At 46.5% G+C, this 20,252-nt stretch overlaps 1 protein-coding gene across 1 annotated transcript in view; it reads left to right on the forward strand.

Moving 5' to 3' along the window:
* scn4aa (sodium channel, voltage-gated, type IV, alpha, a) overlaps positions 1 to 20,252 on the forward strand; it is a 72,157-nt gene that overhangs the window by 26,547 nt on the left and 25,358 nt on the right. Inside the window, exons 5-15 of the mRNA XM_029119604.2 lie at positions 122 to 250; positions 406 to 497; positions 819 to 1,088; positions 1,218 to 1,281; positions 1,581 to 1,722; positions 1,916 to 2,113; positions 2,634 to 2,816; positions 3,096 to 3,204; positions 4,400 to 4,638; positions 5,029 to 5,202; positions 5,372 to 5,728. Of these exons, the coding sequence (XP_028975437.2) occupies positions 122 to 250; positions 406 to 497; positions 819 to 1,088; positions 1,218 to 1,281; positions 1,581 to 1,722; positions 1,916 to 2,113; positions 2,634 to 2,816; positions 3,096 to 3,204; positions 4,400 to 4,638; positions 5,029 to 5,202; positions 5,372 to 5,728 (1,957 nt within the window). The remainder of the gene's footprint in view (positions 1 to 121; positions 251 to 405; positions 498 to 818; positions 1,089 to 1,217; positions 1,282 to 1,580; positions 1,723 to 1,915; positions 2,114 to 2,633; positions 2,817 to 3,095; positions 3,205 to 4,399; positions 4,639 to 5,028; positions 5,203 to 5,371; positions 5,729 to 20,252) is intronic.

A 20,252-nucleotide genomic window follows, 5' to 3' on the forward strand; every position in this document is an offset into this window, starting at 1 on the left:
TTGTCTCCTAATTACACTGTTCTAATTACACTAATTTTACTTAAAACATCAGAGACAGAGAATTGCAGGAGAGGAAAGGAATAGTGGAATGGAAAGACCTTAACAGTTTTTTTCCTTGCAGGTATGTTTTTACTGGTATTTATACCTTTGAGGCCTCATGCAAAGTGCTGTCAAGAGGCTTTGTGGTCGGACCTTTTACATTCCTTCGAGATCCATGGAATTGGCTGGATTTCATGGTGATCAGCATGGCGTGAGTATCTGAGGAGCTGATTGTCTTTCGAAACAGGCACACATATCCACCAATTATTTATACACAGATCCACCACTGTCAGTCAGTCCAACATTGAACAACTGAAAGAAGTGACAGACTTATTAAAATGCTTTGTAATGTGTGTGTCTCCACAGGTATGTCACTGAGTTTGTTGATTTAGGCAATGTGTCAGCCCTCAGGACGTTCCGTGTACTTCGAGCCCTTAAAACAATCACTGTGATTCCTGGTAATTTTTCATCTGCGTTTGAAAGCCAGAATGATTTCAACATTACCTTTCTTTTTACATAAATTGCTACAATTTGTCTTAAAGCTTTGTGAATTATTGACTATGATGCCAGATTACTAGTTTCTGGGTAAAGAACCATTTTACATTATCTTAAAAATGTAAAATTCTCCTTTAACACAGTTAAAGAGCCTGTCATGTGAGGTCCATACAGGAGTCAAAGCTTAGTTCTGTCAGCACCATGCTGAAACCAGAAGCCGTCAGAATCATATCAGATTTCTGTTGGCCTGATAACGTTCAACTGACATACATCCGTTTGGCCAGGTTTAAAAACCATTGTGGGTGCCCTGGTACAGTCTGTGAAGAAAATGGGGGACGTGATGATTCTCACTGTGTTTGCCCTGGCCGTCTTTGCTCTCATCGGCCTCCAACTCTTCATGGGAAACCTTCGCAACAAGTGTATTCGATGGCCCCTCCTCAACTCAACTGTGTTTGATTACAACTCCACCTTGTTTTTCAATGACACCATGGGTTTCAGCGAAACGATGAATTCCACTATCCCTTTTGATTTCCAGGAGTACATCAACAATGAAGGTGCGTCTCCATCACTGACTCTAATAATCTGTTTCTCTTAATCTGCTACTCTAATAATCTGTTACAAGATGATGAAGTTCACCAGAACTTTTACTTCTGGGTTTTATTTCCTCTGTCATGTGGCTATAGAGAATCACTACTTTCTGGAAGGCAGTCTGGATGCCCTTCTTTGTGGAAACAGCTCTGATGCTGGGTATGTTATTTTGTTATAACAAACTGCACAATGATACAATTGTAAGTCACGGAATGTATTTTCTTTTTATTACTAACGTGATATCACGAGGTGGATTGGATTAATGCACACCGCTGTAGCAAACAAAACGCTATTGGAAAAGTAACCAAACCTTACATAGCCATACACACAAACACATTTGAGATGTGTTGAGCGTCTCTCTGTTAAGAAGCATTCAAGATGTTGAGGAATCTGGGGACAAGTGGGTGACCATCTGTGAGAGAACTCATTCTTCACCACGACCACGATTTTGTTGATAGAAAGTGCCCAGAAGGATACACATGCATAAAGGCTGGGAGAAACCCCAACTACGGCTATACCAGCTACGACTCTTTTGGCTGGGCCTTCTTATCCCTCTTCCGACTAATGACACAGGACTACTGGGAGAACCTGTTCCAACTGGTTGGTATATAGTGTATAATATGTACTTTTTTAACTTACCCTGTAAATTCGATTCCAGACCTGTGCTCTAAATTATTTAATGAGACTTACTTCAAACTGCATGTTGGCTTGACCTGACCTGTGTTGTACCCTCTTAATGTGCTCTGTGTGTGTTGTACCCCCTAACTGCGTTTGCATGCGTCTGAATCTGCAGACCCTTCGAGCAGCAGGGAAGACCTACATGATATTTTTTGTGCTAGTCATCTTCCTGGGTTCCTTCTACCTCATCAACCTTATCCTTGCTGTGGTTGCAATGGCCTACGATGAGCAGAATGTGGCCACTCTAAAAGAGGCCCAGGACAGGGAGGAGGAGTTTCAGAGGCTGCTGGAACAATACAGAATCCAAGATCAGGTGAGTTGACAAATACTACATTATCATTTGAAAAGTCAATGAGAAATATAAATGAAACATCATTTCTGAATGCGTCCCAACATATACAGTGCCACCCATAAATACTTGGATAGTGAAAGATGTGTTGTTATTTTGGCTCTATACTCCGGCACAATGGATTTGAAATGATACAGCTAAGGACTGTAATGACTGAATCCAATCACTGCTCAGTTCCAATCAAATGCCTCAAAACTCATTGGACGACACTTCACCTTTCAAATCCAATATGTTGGAGTAAGAAGCCAAAACTGGAACACATCTGTCACTGTTGAAATGCTTGTGGTCTGCACTGTATGGAATAATGTACATATAACTAGTTTGGAACAATATACTAACGGTATGCTGAGTGGAAACCGAATTGCACTTCTTGGCCTTGACTTGTTGTTAGTGTTCGTGATGCAGCCCCACTAAAAGTACATTACTATTGCTTATACACTTTTACTCTGTTGTTGGTTGATTTGTCATTGGTGCATAACAGGAGCTTGCTGCTGCTGCTGCTGGAAGTCAGGCAACGCTTACGAGTCGGAAAGAGCTTAGTCTCCATTCAGGGTCACACGGCGGGTCTGCGGATGACGAACAAAGCGTCGGAGAAGACATCATCAAGGACTGTAATGGGAGAATTGTGCCCAGGCTGGCTATCATACCAGTGTCTTCTGAGTCAGAGGTCAAGGTGACCTCTCCTTACTTATGTTTGTCTTGTTTAGTTTAAGGTCATAAGGTCAGAATCAATCCACTGTGTTGCAAATGCAGGTTGTTTTGTCTGCTTCTTCTGATGATGAATTTGTAAGTCCAGATTGTTTTGGAAAGCGGTCCTTGTAGTTTTGTATACACATCCCTTTGATTTACTTATAAAAAGCTAGCATGAAAGGTGTTGGTAAGAGTTGATGTCAACTAAGATGTTTGGGGCCAGTGATGATGGCACTTAACCCTGTCCCTTCCTCAGGCAGTTACAGAGGAAGGAAGTAAAGTGGATAGCATGCTTCATGTGGAGCAGCCGGGCCTGAAGAACAGATCGGCCAGTGCTATTAGTGTCCTCAGCGCTGTCATAGAGGGTAAGAAAGGGACATGTAACTAGGTATTTATTATGAATCATATTATAGTGACCATAATAATCCTCAAAATCTTAAAATGCTGATTACAATAGTGAGGATTTCCATTTGTAGAGTATTGCATTGGTGGTTTTATCATCATTGACAAATGTATTTGTATTCAGAATTTGAGTAAAGCTTAAATGTACCCCAGTTTACAATGTTATGAAATAATTTCCCTATCAATCCTGTAATATTGTATTCATATACATTTTTTTAGCTCAACTGTTAACATTACATGTAGTGTATATATCAGTGGTCTATTTTGTGCCTGGGAGACAAACACAGTAGTAGATATGTTAAGTCCCTCAGACAAGTTTAGAAATACACCAGGATTAGTTGAGAGTGGGACAGTCTTTGCTCTAATGTGAAGTGTAATTGCCTAGCTTATCATGTGGTCAAAGACATGGCCTGCTGACTCACCCCCAAACCCTGCTTGTTACAGTAGCATTGTCTGAAGTCTGTCACACACAGATCAGTCAATCACATTCTGTTTGTCTTAGGGTGAATAGAGCCCTGTTCTAATACAGTTGCATGCCTTCTTGGTGCTAAGCTTGAGCTATTTCGGCCGTCCAAGGCGGCAATATGATGGCCAATAATAATGATGGCCCACCATTGAATGTTTTCTTGCACAGAAAGCCCAGAAAGCTTTCTATAGTTGTACACATTACACCACATTAAGAATGTTCAACTAAAACAGTAGTTCTCAAACCATTCCTCTGGACCCCCAGATTTCTCACAATTTTTGTGTAGCCCTGAACAAGCTCACCTGAGTGAGCTTGTTAAGGGACTGATAATTATTAGACAAGTTGAATATAGTCTGCTAGCCATGGAATAAATCTAACACTTGGAATGGCTGAAGTCAACATGAGGGAGTTTGAAAAATTATTAACTTGAGCAAAGAATGACACATAAATTCCCCATAAATGCGGTCAATTATTCATCCGCACTTGCCCTCCTATCTCTTTTCAGAGCAGGCCATTTTGTCCTAACTCCAGAAAAATATTCTTTGTAGTGTTGTTTCTTTGTAGTCTATTTGAAGTACTATTTTTTCCTTCGCTTCACAATAATGGTAAGAGGAAGAATTTTCAGCTACTGTATCACCAGCCTGTCAAATCATCTAAACTGGCCACCTAAACCTCTCCTTTCTTTCTAATAGAGATGGAGGATGCCCAGAAGCCTTGTCCACCTGGCTGGTACAAGTTTGCAGACATGTTTCTGAAGTGGGACTGTTGCGTTCCCTGGGTGTGGTTGAAGAAGTGGTTGCTCTTTATTGTGATGGACCCCTTTGTGGACCTAGGCATTACCATCTGCATCGTTCTCAACACCCTCTTCATGGCAATGGAGCATTTCCCAATGAGCCCAGAGTTTGACCACATGCTCTCTGTGGGGAACCTGGTAAGAAAATTTAAAGGGTTAATTCATACTTGTGCCAAGCTAGCTGTATTGTTCATTCTAACTTCTATAGCTTGCATAGTTTCTCTAATGATAACTGTGCGTGACATATTGTTCAAGATGTCATGCTGTTCCTAAGTACTTTGGTTCATAGTTTTCCATTTGAACACTTCCTATATCTGGGTTATGGTTTTGACACAACGTTTAGAAATGAAAACTCTTGTATTTTAAGAGGAGCCTTTCCTCTTCATTTAGACAGTTTGAAACAGAAGGAAAGACGGGCACAACTGGAACAATAGGAAGGGAGGACGCAGGGACTAAACCCTGGTATCTGGTGGCGAATTGTAGATGTGACTTCTGAGAGGGATATTTATGATACAAATCTCCCATTAGGTTTTCACTGGGATCTTCACTGCAGAGATGGTCTTTAAGCTTTGTGCCATGGATCCCTACTACTACTTCCAGGTTGGCTGGAATGTTTTTGACAGCATTATCGTCACGTTCAGTCTGGTGGAGTTAGGTCTAGCCAATGTCCAAGGCCTGTCCGTCCTCAGGTCCTTCCGTTTGGTAAGACAGCAGACTTCCAATGTCATTTTTAAGTTTTCCTACATCCACTTAATTGTACACATTTTGTTTACAGACACAGGCTATATTGATTGCATCAACATCAGGCCATTAACAATTCAATTTTTCTTTCTGTTTGCCTGTCTTTCATTGTACTGTGTTTTTGAGGCAGCTGCGTGTCTTTAAACTTGCCAAGTCTTGGCCCACGCTCAACATGCTGATCAAGATTATTGGCAATTCGGTAGGCGCCCTGGGCAACCTGACCCTGGTGCTGGCCATCATTGTCTTCATCTTTGCTGTGGTGGGCATGCAGCTGTTTGGCAAGAGCTACAAGGAGTGTGTGTGTAAGATCGCCATCGACTGCAAGTTGCCGCGCTGGCACATGCACGACTTCTTCCACTCATTCCTCATCGTTTTTCGCATCCTGTGCGGGGAGTGGATCGAGACAATGTGGGACTGCATGGAAGTGGCCGGAGCCGGGATGTGCCTCGTGGTCTTCATGATGGTCATGGTCATTGGAAACCTGGTGGTGAGTGGATCAGAAACAAAATTATATCCCTAATCCATATTCTTAACACTCATCCTTGAAGGGATAGTTTGCTTTTTAAAAAGGTAAAGTTCTATTTGATTTATAGGAAGTCATGAATTGCTAGGACGAGTGGGAGACAAGTGGAGATTTAATCTATTAGAGACTTCGGAAGATTTTCTTAGTTTTTATCCAGTAGTTCTGAAAGCAGCACAAAATAGTCAAAAGAAGTTACTGGAAATTGTGTATTATGTCACAATTGCACACTCTTGTTGTCTTTTGTGTCTAGTTAAACCAAAAAAACTGCTTAGGTACAAACAGGCCCCAAAGGTTCCACATGTTCTGAGTTTAGACTCCTCTCCCCACTGGTTTTAAAGTGACATCCTGGCGCAAAATCTCCGCCACCCTGTTTGGCCTATCATCAACACCATGGACAGTACACTAGATGCCTATTACAAATAACCGACTGAGAAGAATGCAATACATTCCAAGAACAGTATTTCATGCAAACAAAAATACTGTCTTGGTTGTTCAGAATAGTATATGGATACAACAGTGAATGACAAAGGAATTCAAACATAAAACAGTGTCGGTCTGCTAAGTAGGCTATGAAACATATAAAAGAATATCAGTTCAATAAATACAAGACACAATCTACAAAAGCAGTAAACAAAGAGAGAATGGAGATCCAAATGAGCAAAACGGCTTACATCCTACTTCAGTGATATGCAGCCATGCCAAGCTGTCTCACTAAATAAAAAAGCATAAGCTTGCTTTGAATATGCCACTAATGCTTTCAGCGACATGCTAAGATGTGTCAGGAAAAACCTAAACCTTCATGGATCACTAGCAGCGCAACACCCTGCATCTTACGGCTGGCTTGCCTCTAAAGCTAATCATGATCTGTCTTGGTCGGTCACTAGAAGACCAGATTCTGCCGGACGTTTTGTTGCCAGTAGGGGCACTCTTCCTTCTCGTCTAAAAATCTAATTCCACTGCCCCAGGTCAGTGAAAGGGACATTGCCCTCCATAGGGTGCAGTCTTTCAGATGGGATGATAAATGTCTGGGTCATTTTTTTGTGGTCACGTAAGATCCCATGGAAATGATCATATCACTAGGTGGTTTTCAGTAACATCATTGCCAACCAATCATCCCTAGCACCAGTTGGCTCATTATACCCCCTCCTTACCCTCATAGGTACAGCCACCCCCTGACCAGACTGTGAGTCACATTTAGCTGTGCTGCAGCTCCCCCTGTAGTAGCCTCAGCACTCCCATGAATGTAGACCGTGTCACCACAGCCGAAGGTTGTGCTTCAGCCTGGCACACTGTACGACGGCAGATGGGCACTCGTCTTCTGTCCGCTTCTTGCCAGCACCCCCTGATTAAAACATTTTCTCACTGCTATGCTCACCCCGTTAGTAAAGTATACAGGTAAATAAAATGTAACGAAATCACTGATTTATGAAAGTCGCTCAGAATCAGAGCGTCAGCTAAAAGACTCATGTGAATCTAATTCTACCCATGTAATCATTTAGAGAAATGCCAACCTCCAGTAGGCCATGACAGACTAGTAGTCTATAAACACATTTCCAACAAGCGTAAATAAAGTAACATTCATTTAGTAAAAAAAATAGTCATAAATACAAATGTAGCCAAGGCACACAAACGATCGTTATCGATGGCTGCATATTTCATGTAATCTGACCGAATGACACCGCTAAACTCTGCTCAGTCTGTATTCTAAATTGATTCCCTAAGCAGGTCAATTTCTCAAATCTGTTTTCCTTATGCTACCTAAGTATGAACAGTTATTCAAATGTATGCATTCCTCTGTAACTCGCTCTGAATAAGAGGTTATGCTAAGTGACTTGTACATGAATGGTACTTACATGTAAAAGTGTTGGAGGTCTCCCTTTCTGAGCTTGTGCCAAGGTATCCTTGGAAATACGACTTAAAAATATTTTTATGGTGCCCATCAGTCACACGATCAACCCCATTGAAATGGCAGATGTCCTCCAAAAATAAAAACTGTTTTAAAAAAAGGTATTGCAACTTATCCAACCTAACCCTGTCTTAAACCAATCACAATCTAGATCAGAATCCAGTTCTGGTGTGCAGCAGGTGGTTTGGGGAGGGGGATGCACTGCTCCCTCTGTATAACTTGCCTACAGTGTCACTCTTATTTTGTCTTCTGAACTAATGAAGGTGGGAATTTCCAGATGCAAAGAGATTTCAAGATGGATGATCAAGTGAGAGTAGTGCACCTTTATTCTATCAGGTGGTTTTTGCTTGCTAGCAAACATTGACTTTGTCCATTCAAAGGATTTAGATATTAAAGTAAATCAGCTAACATCTTCTTCGATTCAAAGCAAAGTTAGGAGACAGTACGAGAAAAAAGATCCAGACTGTCTATCTTTCTCACCCATGTAGATGATTGGATGACAAAAACACTTTCTGAATTACTTATACAGTATTAAAACAACACAGATGCAGAACCCACCAGAGCTCATGGATCCCAGTGTCTGTGTAGGTTTCCAGTCTGCTGGTAAGTAGCCCTTTAATTTGGGTGGTATGAATTTATAAATAGATGTTCAATGCAAGGGCACAATAAATCTTTGAAGTATGGTGATCATTCCAGACATTCTAGGTAAAGCCTCACAATAACACATGCAGTACCCTGCTGTGAACATCTGTCAATGCTGTTAACTTGTAAATCTCTGTAAATATTATTCAAAATATCTAGCGGTTTTAGTGTTATAATGCTCCGTCAATCCTGGTGATCTTGAGCGCACAGCTGATAAGGAGTCTGTTGTTGGATCCCGAGAAACATCAAAAACAAACAGACTGCTTAGTAACACATATTTTACACTGAGGGGCCTTGTGGATGTTAATTCCATATACCATTGCACATTTAAACAAAAGGAGAGCCATTGTTGAGGGACCAAGAAATCTGGTATGTGAACCCATTGAACAGATTACTATGATTGTGGCCCAGAGATGTTTAGCAGTCTAAACCGCTGCCTCTGGTGACATACACCGCTGCAAAATGGGTTCCATTTTGTCCCACTGCTATTTCTACTATGTCTCTCTGTCAAATTAAGCATAGGAATACACACAGTGATTATAGAATGTATTCTGAGCCCTTCATTTTCTCAAAATGTTGTTGAGTAGACTGACTTATTTTTTTACCCTCGATCTACACACTGATATTTGTGCCAATGAAAATAAAAACTGATATCTTTAATCTACGTATGTATTCAGACTGTTTATTCAATACTTTGTCGAAGCCTTTAGCAGCTATTAAAAGCTTAAATTCTTCTTGATTATGCCTCTACTAGCTTTGCTGGATTTGGGCAGTTTCTCCATTCAATGGAGCTCATGACTGGTCTTTGGTTGGGCCACTCAGTGATATTCACTTACTTGTCCCAAAGCCTTTGGGGTGTTGTTGGACTGAAAGATGAATCTTCATCTCAGTTCTGAGGTCTTGTGCACTTTGGATCAGTTTTCTCAGGGATCTCTCTGTAGTTTTATCCTTCCCTCAATCCTGACCAATCTTCCCTCAATCTTCCCCCAATCCTTCCCTCAATCCTGACCAATGATCCTGATGCAGAAATGCATCCCCATAGCATGATGCTCCCATCTGTGACAACTGCGACCTCTGCTGGTTCACCTCCCCCTGCAGCGGGCGGGCCCCGGCGGTCGACGTCACCGGCTTTCTGACACCACCGTCTCATCATACATTTCACCTGTGTCTCGTTTAGTGCACCTGTTCATCATCATCGCTGTTTCCCCCGGTATATATGTTCCCTCTGCTCCCCCTGTCTTTGTGTGTGATTGTTCTCTGCTTTATGTCAGAGCTGTGTAACGCTTTGTAAACGCTCATTTTTGTTTATTGTTCGGTTGAACTATATTAAATCTCCTTCCGCCACGCCTTCTCCTGTTCCTCCTTGCTCCTTCAACCAAAGCCGTGACAGAATCACACACCTAAAAATAATACAGCAAGGATATGGAGCCCGAAGGAGCCACAGGCGAGGTCGGTGTTGCGGAGGCGGTCCAGGTACATTCCACAATGCTGGCCAGCATAGGCGCCGCGATGGACAACGTTCTAAAGGCGGTGCAGCGCCTAGAGCTGTGTCAGCAGCACCCCGCAACACCGGCCGTCTCTCCGCCTGCCCCAGCCTCGCTGCCAGCCATGGGGCCGCTGCATCTACCCTTGCCTAGGGATTACGACGGGGCGGCGGACCGCTGCCAGGGATTCCTCTTGCAACTGGACATCGCGCTCCAGGCGATGCATCCTGCGCCGACCGAAGCCCAGAAGATCTCTTCACTCGTTTCCTGCCTGTCCGGGAAAGCCCTGGAGTGGGCCACCGCCGTTTGGAATATCGAGCAGCCCACCCAGGGCAGCTACGCCGAGTTCACCCGCCGCTTCCGAGTCGTGTTTGACCATCCTCACGAAGGGAGAGAGGCGGGTGAACGACTGTTTCACTTACGGCAGGAGACGAGATCGGCGCAGGAGTTTGCTCTGGAGTTCCGGACCCTGGCAGCGGGATCGGGGTGGAACGAGCGGGCTCAGATCGACCACTACCGGTGTAGCCTTCGCGAGGACGTCCGGAGGGAGCTGGCTTGTCGAGACGTGTCCCTCTCCTTTGACCAACTGGCGAACATGTCCATCCGTCTCGACAACCTGCTAGCTGCCCGAGGACGTCCCGGAAGAGGCCCGCCCGTTCCACCCTGCCAACCAGACGCCGCCGTCCCCATGGACCTGGGGGCGGCTGCGCTGTCGGGCAGGTGTAGGGGAGGAGAGGTGCGGAGTGCCTCCAAGAGGAAACGAGGCCGTACAACCGTGCCGCACCGCACCTCCCTCCCCGAGTCGAAAGGTGACAGGCAGGGCACTTCCGCATCACCCCAGGTAGCACATGCACATTCGCCACTAACCTCTTCCCTCTCTATGTGCACTGTCCCTGTTAGGTTCCCCGGCTTTCCGCTGCTTTCCCGGTGTAAGGCGCTGGTAGACTCAGGCACAGCCGGGAATTTCATGGATAGATCCTTTGCCCTGCGGTCACGCATACCCCTCCAGGCCCTCGACACCCCCCTGCCCGTGAGAGCTCTAGACAGCCGGCCACTAGGGTCAGGTCTGGTCACAAGTTGCACTGTTCCCCTCCTCCTGGTTACCGACAACCGACACAGTGAAACCATTTCATTTCACGTGATCGACTCACCCACGTTCCCATTCGTTTTAGGTTTCCCCTGGTTGTCCCTACATGACCCCGTCATCTCTTGGTCTAGTCGACGTCTGTCGGGGTGGTCGCGGAAGTGCCAGGGTAGGTGTTTGGGTGTTTCCGTTGGCTCGACCTCGGTGGAGAGTCCAGACAGTGCGCCCGCCGTGCCCATTCCCCCCGAATACAGGGACTTGTTTACGGTTTTCTCCAAGGCCAAAGCTGCTGTGTTGCCACCACACCGGCTGGGGGATTGTGCGATAGACCTCGTTGACGGAGCCGCACTCCCGAAGGGTCACATGTATCCACTGTCCCGCACCGAAACGGAGACTATGAACGCCTACGTTACGGAACCGTTGGAACAGGGCTACATTAGGCCCTCCAAGTCACAGGTCTCCTCGAGTTTCTTTTTTGTGAAAAAAAAAGGACGGTGGTTTGCGCCCGTGCATCGATTACCGGGCGCTGAACAAGATCACCATTCCGTTCCGCTACCCTCTCCCTTTGATCTCTGCAGAGGTGGAGAGGATGCACGGGGCCCGCTTTTTCACTAAATTAGACCTCAGGAGTGCCTATAACCTGCGTATCCGGGAAGGAGACGAGTGGAAAACTGCCTTTAGTACCACGTCCGGCCATTACGAGTATTTAGTGATGCCGTACGGGTTGATGAATGCTCCTTCAGTCTTTCAGTCCTTCGTCAACGACGTATTCCGGGACTTGTTGTGCGAAGGCGTGGTAGTGTATATTGATGACATCTTGATATTCACTGCCACCCGCGCCAAACATGTTTCGTTAGTGCGCAGAGTGCTGGCTCGACTGCTGGAGCATGACCTGTACGTGAAAGCCGAGAAGTGTCTGTTTTTCCAGTCGTCTGTGTCCTTCCTGGGATATCGCTTTTCCAGCACAGGTGTGGCTATGGAGGAGCCTCACATTGACGCCGTGCGTAATTGGCCGACCCCAACCACGGTTAAGGACGTGCAACGTTTCTTAGGCTTCTCTAATTACTACAGGAGGTTTATCCGGGGCTTTAGCCAGGTCGCGGCTCCGATCACCTCCCTTCTGAAGGGGGGGGGCGACCCGGTTGCGGTGGACCGTGGAGGCGGAGCGGGCGTTTGTGGAACTGAAACACCGTTTCACCACCGCTCCGGTCCTGGCCCATCCCGACCCGTCGCTCCAGTTCATCGTGGAGGTGGACGCGTCCGATTGTGGGCTCGGTGCCATCCTCTCCCAACGGACGGGGTGTCGTAACACGCTCCGTCCCTGTGCCTTCTTCTCCCAGAAGCTCAGTGCGGCGGAGCGGAACTACGACATAGGTGATCGTGAGCTGCTGGCCGTGGTTCGAGCTCTGTCGGCGTGGAGGCACTGGTTAGAGGGGGCTAAACACCCTTTCCTCGTCTGGACTGACCACCGGAACCTGGAGTACATGCGGGCAGCGAGGAGGCTGAACCCTCGCCAGGCAAGGTGGGCTATGTTTTTCACCCGGTTTGTGTTTACTCTTACCTACAGGCCGGGGAGTAAGAACGTCGGGGTTGACGCGCTGTCCCGCCAGCATGACACGGAGGAGAGCCTGGTGGATGATGCTCCCGTGCTCCCGGAGTCATGCATCGTGGCACCAGTGGTATGGGAGCTGGACGCGGACATCGCTAGAGCGCAGCGCGACGAGCCCTCTCCGCCCGCATGCCCTGAGGGCCGTACGTATGTGCCGGCGTCTGTCCGCGACCGCCTCATCTACTGGGCGCATACATCTCCCTCCTCCGGTCATCCTGGCATCGGGCCAACAGTGCGCGCCCTGGCCGGTAAGTACTGGTGGCCCACTTTAGCTAAGGACGTGAGGGTATATGTCTCTTCCTGCTCGGTGTGCGCCCAGAGTAAGGCACCCCGGCACCTACCCGTGGGCAAGTTGCACCCCTTGCCCATTCCACAACGGCCATGGTCCCACCTATCTGTTGATTTCTTGACTGATCTCCCCCCTTCCCAGGGCCATACCACCATCCTGGTCGTTGTGGATCGGTTCTCGAAGTCCTGCCGCCTCTTGCCCCTGCCCGGCCTTCCTACTGCCCTACAGACCGCGGAGGCCCTGTTTACACACGTCTTCCGGCACTATGGGGTGCCCGAGGACATCGTGTCTGACCGGGGTCCCCAATTCACATCCAGGGTGTGGAAGGCCTTCATGCAGCACCTGGGGATCTCGGTCAGCCTGACCTCGGGCTACCATCCCCAGTCTAACGGGCAGGTGGAGCGGGTGAACCAAGAAGTGGGTAGGTTCCTCCGGTCCTACTGCCAGGACCGGCCGGGGGAGTGGGCAGAGTTTCTGCCGTGGGCGGAATATGCCCTGAATTCTCTGCACCACTCCTCCACGGGCGTGTCGCCATTCCAGTGCGTTCTGGGTTACCAGCCGGTCCTGGCGCCCTGGACGCCGAGCCAGACCGGTACCCCTGCGGTGGACGACTGGTTCCGGCGGGCGGCGGGCACATGGGAGGCAGTACAAGCCCGCCTCCGGCTCGCTGTCCGCCGTCAAAAAGCCTCTGCAGACCGCCACCGCGGGGAGGCCCCGGTGTATAGGCCGGGCGACCGGGTCTGGCTCTCGTCCAGGGACCTGCCCCTCCGCCTGCCCTGCCGGAAGCTGGCCCCGCGGTTTGTGGGGCCCTTTAAAGTCCTGAGGAGAGTCAACGAGGTAACATATCGGTTACGCCTTCCCCCCGACTACCGTATTAACCCCTCGTTCCATGTGTCTCTCCTCAGGCCGGTGGTGGCTGGTCCCCTTCAGGGGTGTGAGGTGCGGGAGGTTCCCCCTCCCCCTCTGGACATCGAGGGGGCCCCGGCGTACTCGGTCCGCTCCATCATCGACTGGAGGCGCCGGGCGGGGGGCCTCCAGTACCTCGTGGAGTGGGAGGGGTACGGCCCGGAGGAGCGGAGCTGGGTTCCGGTGAAGGACGTCCTGGCTCCCGTCCTTGTCCGCGACTTCCACCAGCGTCGGCCGGATCGTCCTGCTCCGCGCCCACCGGGTCGGCCCCGAGGCTGGTGTCGTCGCGCGGCTGGGGCCGCGCGTCGGGGGGGGTACTGTGACAACTGCGACCTCTGCTGGTTCACCTCCCCCTGCAGCGGGCGGGCCCCGGCGGTCGACGTCACCGGCTTTCTGACACCACCGCCTCATCATACATTTCACCTGTGTCTCGTTTAGTGCACCTGTTCATCATCATCGCTGTTTCCCCCGGTATATATGTTCCCTCTGCTCCCCCTGTCTTTGTGTGTGATTGTTCTCTGCTTTATGTCAGAGCTGTGTAACGCTTTGTAAACGCTCATTTCTGTTTATTGTTCGGTTGAACTATATTAAATCTCCTTCCGCCACGCCTTCTCCTGTTCCTCCTTGCTCCTTCAACCAAAGCCGTGACACCATCACCATGCTTCATGGTAGGGATGGTATTAGCCAGGTTTTGAGGGTTGTTTTTCAGGCCAGTTACATTTTGTTCTGATTAGACCATAGAAGTTCTTCACTCATCCTCTCAGATTCCTTCAGGTGGCATATCATGACTTTTACTCAAGACTGGTTCTGTCTAGTCACTCTACCAATGATGCTGGATTGATGGAGTGCTGCAGTGATGGTTGTACTTCTGGTAGTTTCTCTCTTTAAGCTCTGTTAGAATGGCCATTGGGTCCGAGGTCATCTCTCAGACCTTGGTTACTTATGTGATTTAATGTTTTAAGGGACAAAAATGCTTTTCTTTCAAAAACTAGGACTTTTCTAAGTGACCCCAAACTTTTGAACATTAGTGTATGTACACTCACCTAAAGGATTATTAGGAACACCTGTTCAATTTCTCATTAATGCAATTATCTAATCAACCAATCACATGGCAGTTGCTTCAATGCATTTAGGGGTGTGGTCCTGGTCAAGACAATCTCCTGAACTCCAAACTGAATGTCAGAATGGGAAAGAAAGGTGATTTAAGCAATTTTGAGCGTGGCATGGTTGTTGGTGCCAGACGGGCCGGTCTGAGTATTTCACAATCTGCTCAGTTACTGGGATTTTCACGCACAACCATTTCTAGGGTTTATAAAGAATGGTGTGAAAAGGGAAAAACATCCAGTATGCGGCAGTCCTGTGGGCGAAAATGCCTTGTTGATGCTAGAGGTCAGAGGAGAATGTGCCGACTGATTCAAGCTGATAGAAGAGCAACTTTGACTGAAAGAACCACTCGTTACAACCGAGGTATGCAGCAAAGCATTTGTGAAGCCACAACACGCACAACCTTGAGGCGGATGGGCTACAACAGCAGAAGACCCCACCGGGGACCACTCATCTCCACTACAAGTAGGAAAAAGAGGCTACAATTTGCACAAGCTCACCAAAATTGGACAGTTGAAGACTGGAAGAATGTTGCCTGGTCTGATGAGTCTCGATTTCTGTTGAGACATTCAGATGGTAGAGTCAGAATTTGGCGTAAACAGAATGAGAACATGGATCCATAATGCCGTGTTACCACTGTGCAGGCTGGTGGTGGTGGTGTAATGGTGTGGGGGATGTTTTCTTGGCACACAATTGGGCATTGTTTAAATGCCACAGCCTACCTGAGCATTGTTTCTGACCATGTCCATCCCTTTATGACCACCATGTACCCATCCTCTGAAGGCTACTTCCAGCAGGATAATGCACCATGTCACATAGCTTGAATCATTTCAAATTGGTTTCTTGAACATGACAATGAGTTCACTGTACTGAAATGGCCCCCAGAGTCACCAGATCTCAACCCAATAGAGCATCTTTGGGACGTGGTGGGACGGGAGCTTCGTGCCCTGGATGTGCATCCCACAAATCTCCATCAACTGCAAGATGCTATCCTATCAATATGGGCCAACATTTCTAAAGAATGCTTTCAGCACCTTGTTGAATCAATGCCATGTAGAATTAAGGCAGTTCTGAAGGTGAAAGGGAGTCAAACACAGTATTAGTATGGTGTTCTTAATAATCCTTTAGGTGAGTGTATGTATATATGTATGTATGTATTTATGTGTGTATATATACACACACACATATACTGTTCAAAAGAAACTAAGGGAAGACGTAATCATCACAGCAAGTCAGTTAAACTTCAGGGATATCAATCCTGTCCAGTTAGGAAGCATAATTAATGTCATCTGTTGCTGCAAATTAAAGTGATAACAGGTGCACTGGAGAGGTAACAGCAAGACAAAAAGGCAATGGTGTTGCAGGTGGTGGCCATAGACAGGTGCTCTCTCCTCATCCTTCCTGACTGATTCTTCTCTGGTTTTGTGTTATGCTAGTGTCCTTGATGCTACTGGTAGCACAAGGCGGTACTTGCAGCCCATTCAAGTTGTACAGATAGTCCAGCTCCTCGCAAGATGGCTTAATGTGTCTCCTAGTACAGTCTCAATAGCATGGAGGAGATACCAGGAGATGGGCCGTTACACAAAGTGAGCTGGACAGGGCCTTAGAAAGTAATCAACCCAGCAGCTGGACTGGTATCTGCTCCTTTGTGCGAGGAGGAACAGGAGGAGCACTGCCAGAGCCCTACAAAATGACATCCCTCGGGCTAATGGTGTGCATGTTTCTGACCAAACTGTCCTCTAACGTCCTCTGCCCGACGTCCTTTAGTGGGACCGGTGCTCTCTGCCCAGCAGCAAGCGTCTCGAATGGCATTCACCAGAGAACACCAGAATTGGCAGATCCGCCATTAGCGCCCTGTTCTCTTCACAGATGAGTGCAGGTTCACACTGAGCACATATGACAGACGTGAAAGAGTCTGTAGACGCCGTGGTGATTATTATGCAGCCTGCAACATCATCCAGCATGACCAGTTTGGCAGTGGGTCATTGATGGTCTGGGAAGGCATAACCTTGGAAGGTTGCACAGACCTCCACATGCTAGCCAACGGTCCCCTGACTGTTGTTAGATAATGGGATGAAATCTTCAGACCCATCATCAGAACTTCCTCCTGGTGAACTAGTTCCTCCTGGTGCAGGATGGGTCTGATGTGGCCAGAGTGTGTGGGCAGTTCCTGGATGACAAAGGTATTGATGCCATTGACTGGCCCTCACGTTCCCCAGACCTGAATCCAATTGAGAACCTTTGGGACGTTATGTATCGATGTCTTTGACACCGCCAAGTAGCGCCATAGACTGTCCAGGAACTCACTGATGTCCTGATCCAGGTCTGGGAGGAGATTCCCTAGGACACCATCTGTCATCTCATCAGGAGCATGCCCAGATGTTGTGGTGAATGCATACAGGCACGTGGGGGCCAGACACACTACTGAGTGACATTATGAGTTGCCGTGATGAAATTCACACAAGTTGGAACAGCCAGATTGAGGCCAAGTTTGAATCTTGGCCTCAATCAGGTGGTGATTTTGGTTTCCGTTAACCATTATTACGTTATTTTGTTCTCAAAGAATTACACAATGTACAGTAAACATTTAATATTCATGTATTTCATTCATCGAGACCAGATGTGCGATTTAGGTGTTCCCTTAATTTTTTTGTGCAGTATAAATTAAATATAAAATGCATGGGGGTGTTCATAAAAAAGGGAAAATATTACGTTTTATATCAGGCATTTTGCCATGACTGTAGTCAGGGGTAAGACTCCCATGAAGGGGTTCAGAGCGTGTGGCCCAGTCTCTGATATGACTCCTTGTGTTCCAGAATAGGGACATGCAGATGAGCTGTTAGCAGCTGATCACACAGGCTCAATATTTGTGATGGGAGCTCAGCCATATGCATTTCCTCTCCATGGTGGTTATTCATAGAATCAAACGGAAATGGCTATTCTCATCTTGACAAGCTAACAAAAGCATGGAGCCAACACTATGGCCTTTTTTTACACCCCAACCACCCACACTGCCCTCACATCCCAAAATCTTTGAGACAAACGGCATTAAAACCAAGAGACAGTATTTATTCAGCGTGTGGGGGATGGGCTTATATCTATTTAAGTCAAATGACTTGAGCCAGCAAACAGTGGTTTTGACCTTGGGTATATGCTAAGACCCAGCTCAAGTGAGCCCCCTGGCACGGACGAAACAAACATGGACAGCTGAGTGGCTCTGGGATCTGATCCAACATCGTCAGAATGCGTATCACTAATTGATAGGGGAGGCAATCGAATGTACCATCGTATGTCTGCATGCGTTACGTGAAACACGGTGAGGTTCGGTTGAGTATGGTTAGAACTTACAAGCATTTTAAGTATAGGTCTAAATGTATTGTCTCCTCTCCTTAAACCCCTGTTTCTTCGCCCCTACATCTACCTTTTAAATCATGCTTCTACCTTTCTTCTACCTTTTCCAGTTTAGAAAAAAAAAATTTTTTTATTAAATAAGGTCATACTTAAATGTAAGATATCTGTTCCCATGTATTGTCATGAGTTAAGGAGGAGATGTTATGTGATTCTGGGTCAATGTTATCAAGGTATGACCTTTTTTGTCATAAAAGCGTTTTAGTTGTGGTCAATTTGCAGTGGATCAAATTATTTTATAATTGTTATAGCGTCTGTGACCTCCCACCTGAATGTAGTTCCCTACACCTGGACTGGGACCTTTTGTTTCTGCACTTCTCAGCCCTTTTGCTGAGACTCCAGCTGATTCACAGCTTCCCACAGAGGAATGAGAGAGATCAGCCTTCCCCATGCTAATGCCTAACCATGATCTGTATCTACATCTGGGAAATAGGAACCCAGATATGGAATAACAGGGTTTTGACACTAAAGATAGCCCCCTACAGAAGTGCCGGCCGACAGCCTAATATTTCTTGATGCACCGTCACCATCGTCACCACATAGCTAAGTCAACTTGATATGTGTTATGTATATGAGACGCCCAGGTTTACTATTAAATGGATTAACTTTAGTTTTTGGTGGCGCAGCTGGGCTCATTAAACATTCCTGTTTAGGAGGTACATGAAAGCACTGTAGGTTGCTTCTTCTTAATATTTCTCATTATCAGAGATGGGCAAAGATACATCAAAACGTATTTTAAAATTAAATAACAAATACCTTAATTTTAAATGTATCAAAATAAACTACAAAATACAGCAGCCACACCATGTATCAAAACAAACAAACTGTATTTTTGTATTTAAAAAATACTAAAATACTTTTACAAGGGAGCATGAAATCACTTCACAAACCTTCCATCTATCCTATTTAATCGATCCCTTCAACAGTAAACTGACTCAGTTGATTAAGTAGACAACATCTGATAGCAACAGCTTTTCACTGCCTAATGAGTCATGTGATAAATCTGACATACGCAACCAGTTAACAGATTGAATATTCACATAACCCTGTGATCACCCAGATGCAGGTTAGTTTTAAAGTAACCAACAGTTTAATGTTTAACTAACAGTTAGCTAATGACTCGTAATTGCATCCTAATTTAGTTACTTGGTGTTTAGTAATGAAGGGCCAACTTTGCATCAGCAACACTGACTCAATATCAAACGAGTCATTCATAAGAAGACAACTGAATGCACATTTATTAATATCAACTAGTTTCTAATAAATTAATTATTTGATTGTTAATCATAAATACACTGCTCTAAAAAATTAAGTGAACACTTAAATCACACATTGAGTCTCGATGAAGGACATTTATTAAATATCAAAATCTTTACTGGATATTGTGTAATTTGTTGAGAACAAAGTGAACTGAACTTGAACTTGACCTTAACATAACGACGGTCAATGGAAACAAAATCACCAACCAATTGAGGACTGGATTCAAACTCACACCGAAATTCTAAGTAAACAGTTGAAATCACAGGCTGTTCCAACTTGCATGAATTTCATCATGGCAACTCATAATGTGACTCAGTAGTGTGTATGGCCCCCATGTGCCTGTATTCACTCCCAACAACATCTGGGCATGCTCCTGATGAGATGGCAGGTGGTGTCCTGGGGGATCTCCTCCCAGACCTGGATCAAGGCATCAGTGAGCTCCTGGACAGTTTGTGGCACTACTTGGGGGCATCGGATGCATCGATACATAACGAAGAGAACGGGGTGCCAGTGGTGGACCTGACAATTATGGCGTTCTCTGGCGAATGCCAATCGAGCTGCATGGTGTTGGGCTGTGAGTACAGGTCCCACTAGACCTCATGCCACCCTCATGGAGTCGGTTTCTGACAGTTTGGTCAGAAACATGCACACCAGTACCCTGCTGCAGGTAATTTTGTAGGACTCTGGTAGTGGTCCTCCTGTTCCTCCTCACACAAAGAAGCAGATACCAGTCCTGCTGTTGGGTTAATGCCCTTCTACAGCCCTGCCCAGCACTCTTCGTGTAACGGCTCATCTC

The sequence above is a fragment of the Esox lucius genome, chromosome 5 (genome assembly GCF_011004845.1).
Source record: "Esox lucius isolate fEsoLuc1 chromosome 5, fEsoLuc1.pri, whole genome shotgun sequence".
NCBI lineage: Eukaryota > Metazoa > Chordata > Actinopteri > Esociformes > Esocidae > Esox > Esox lucius.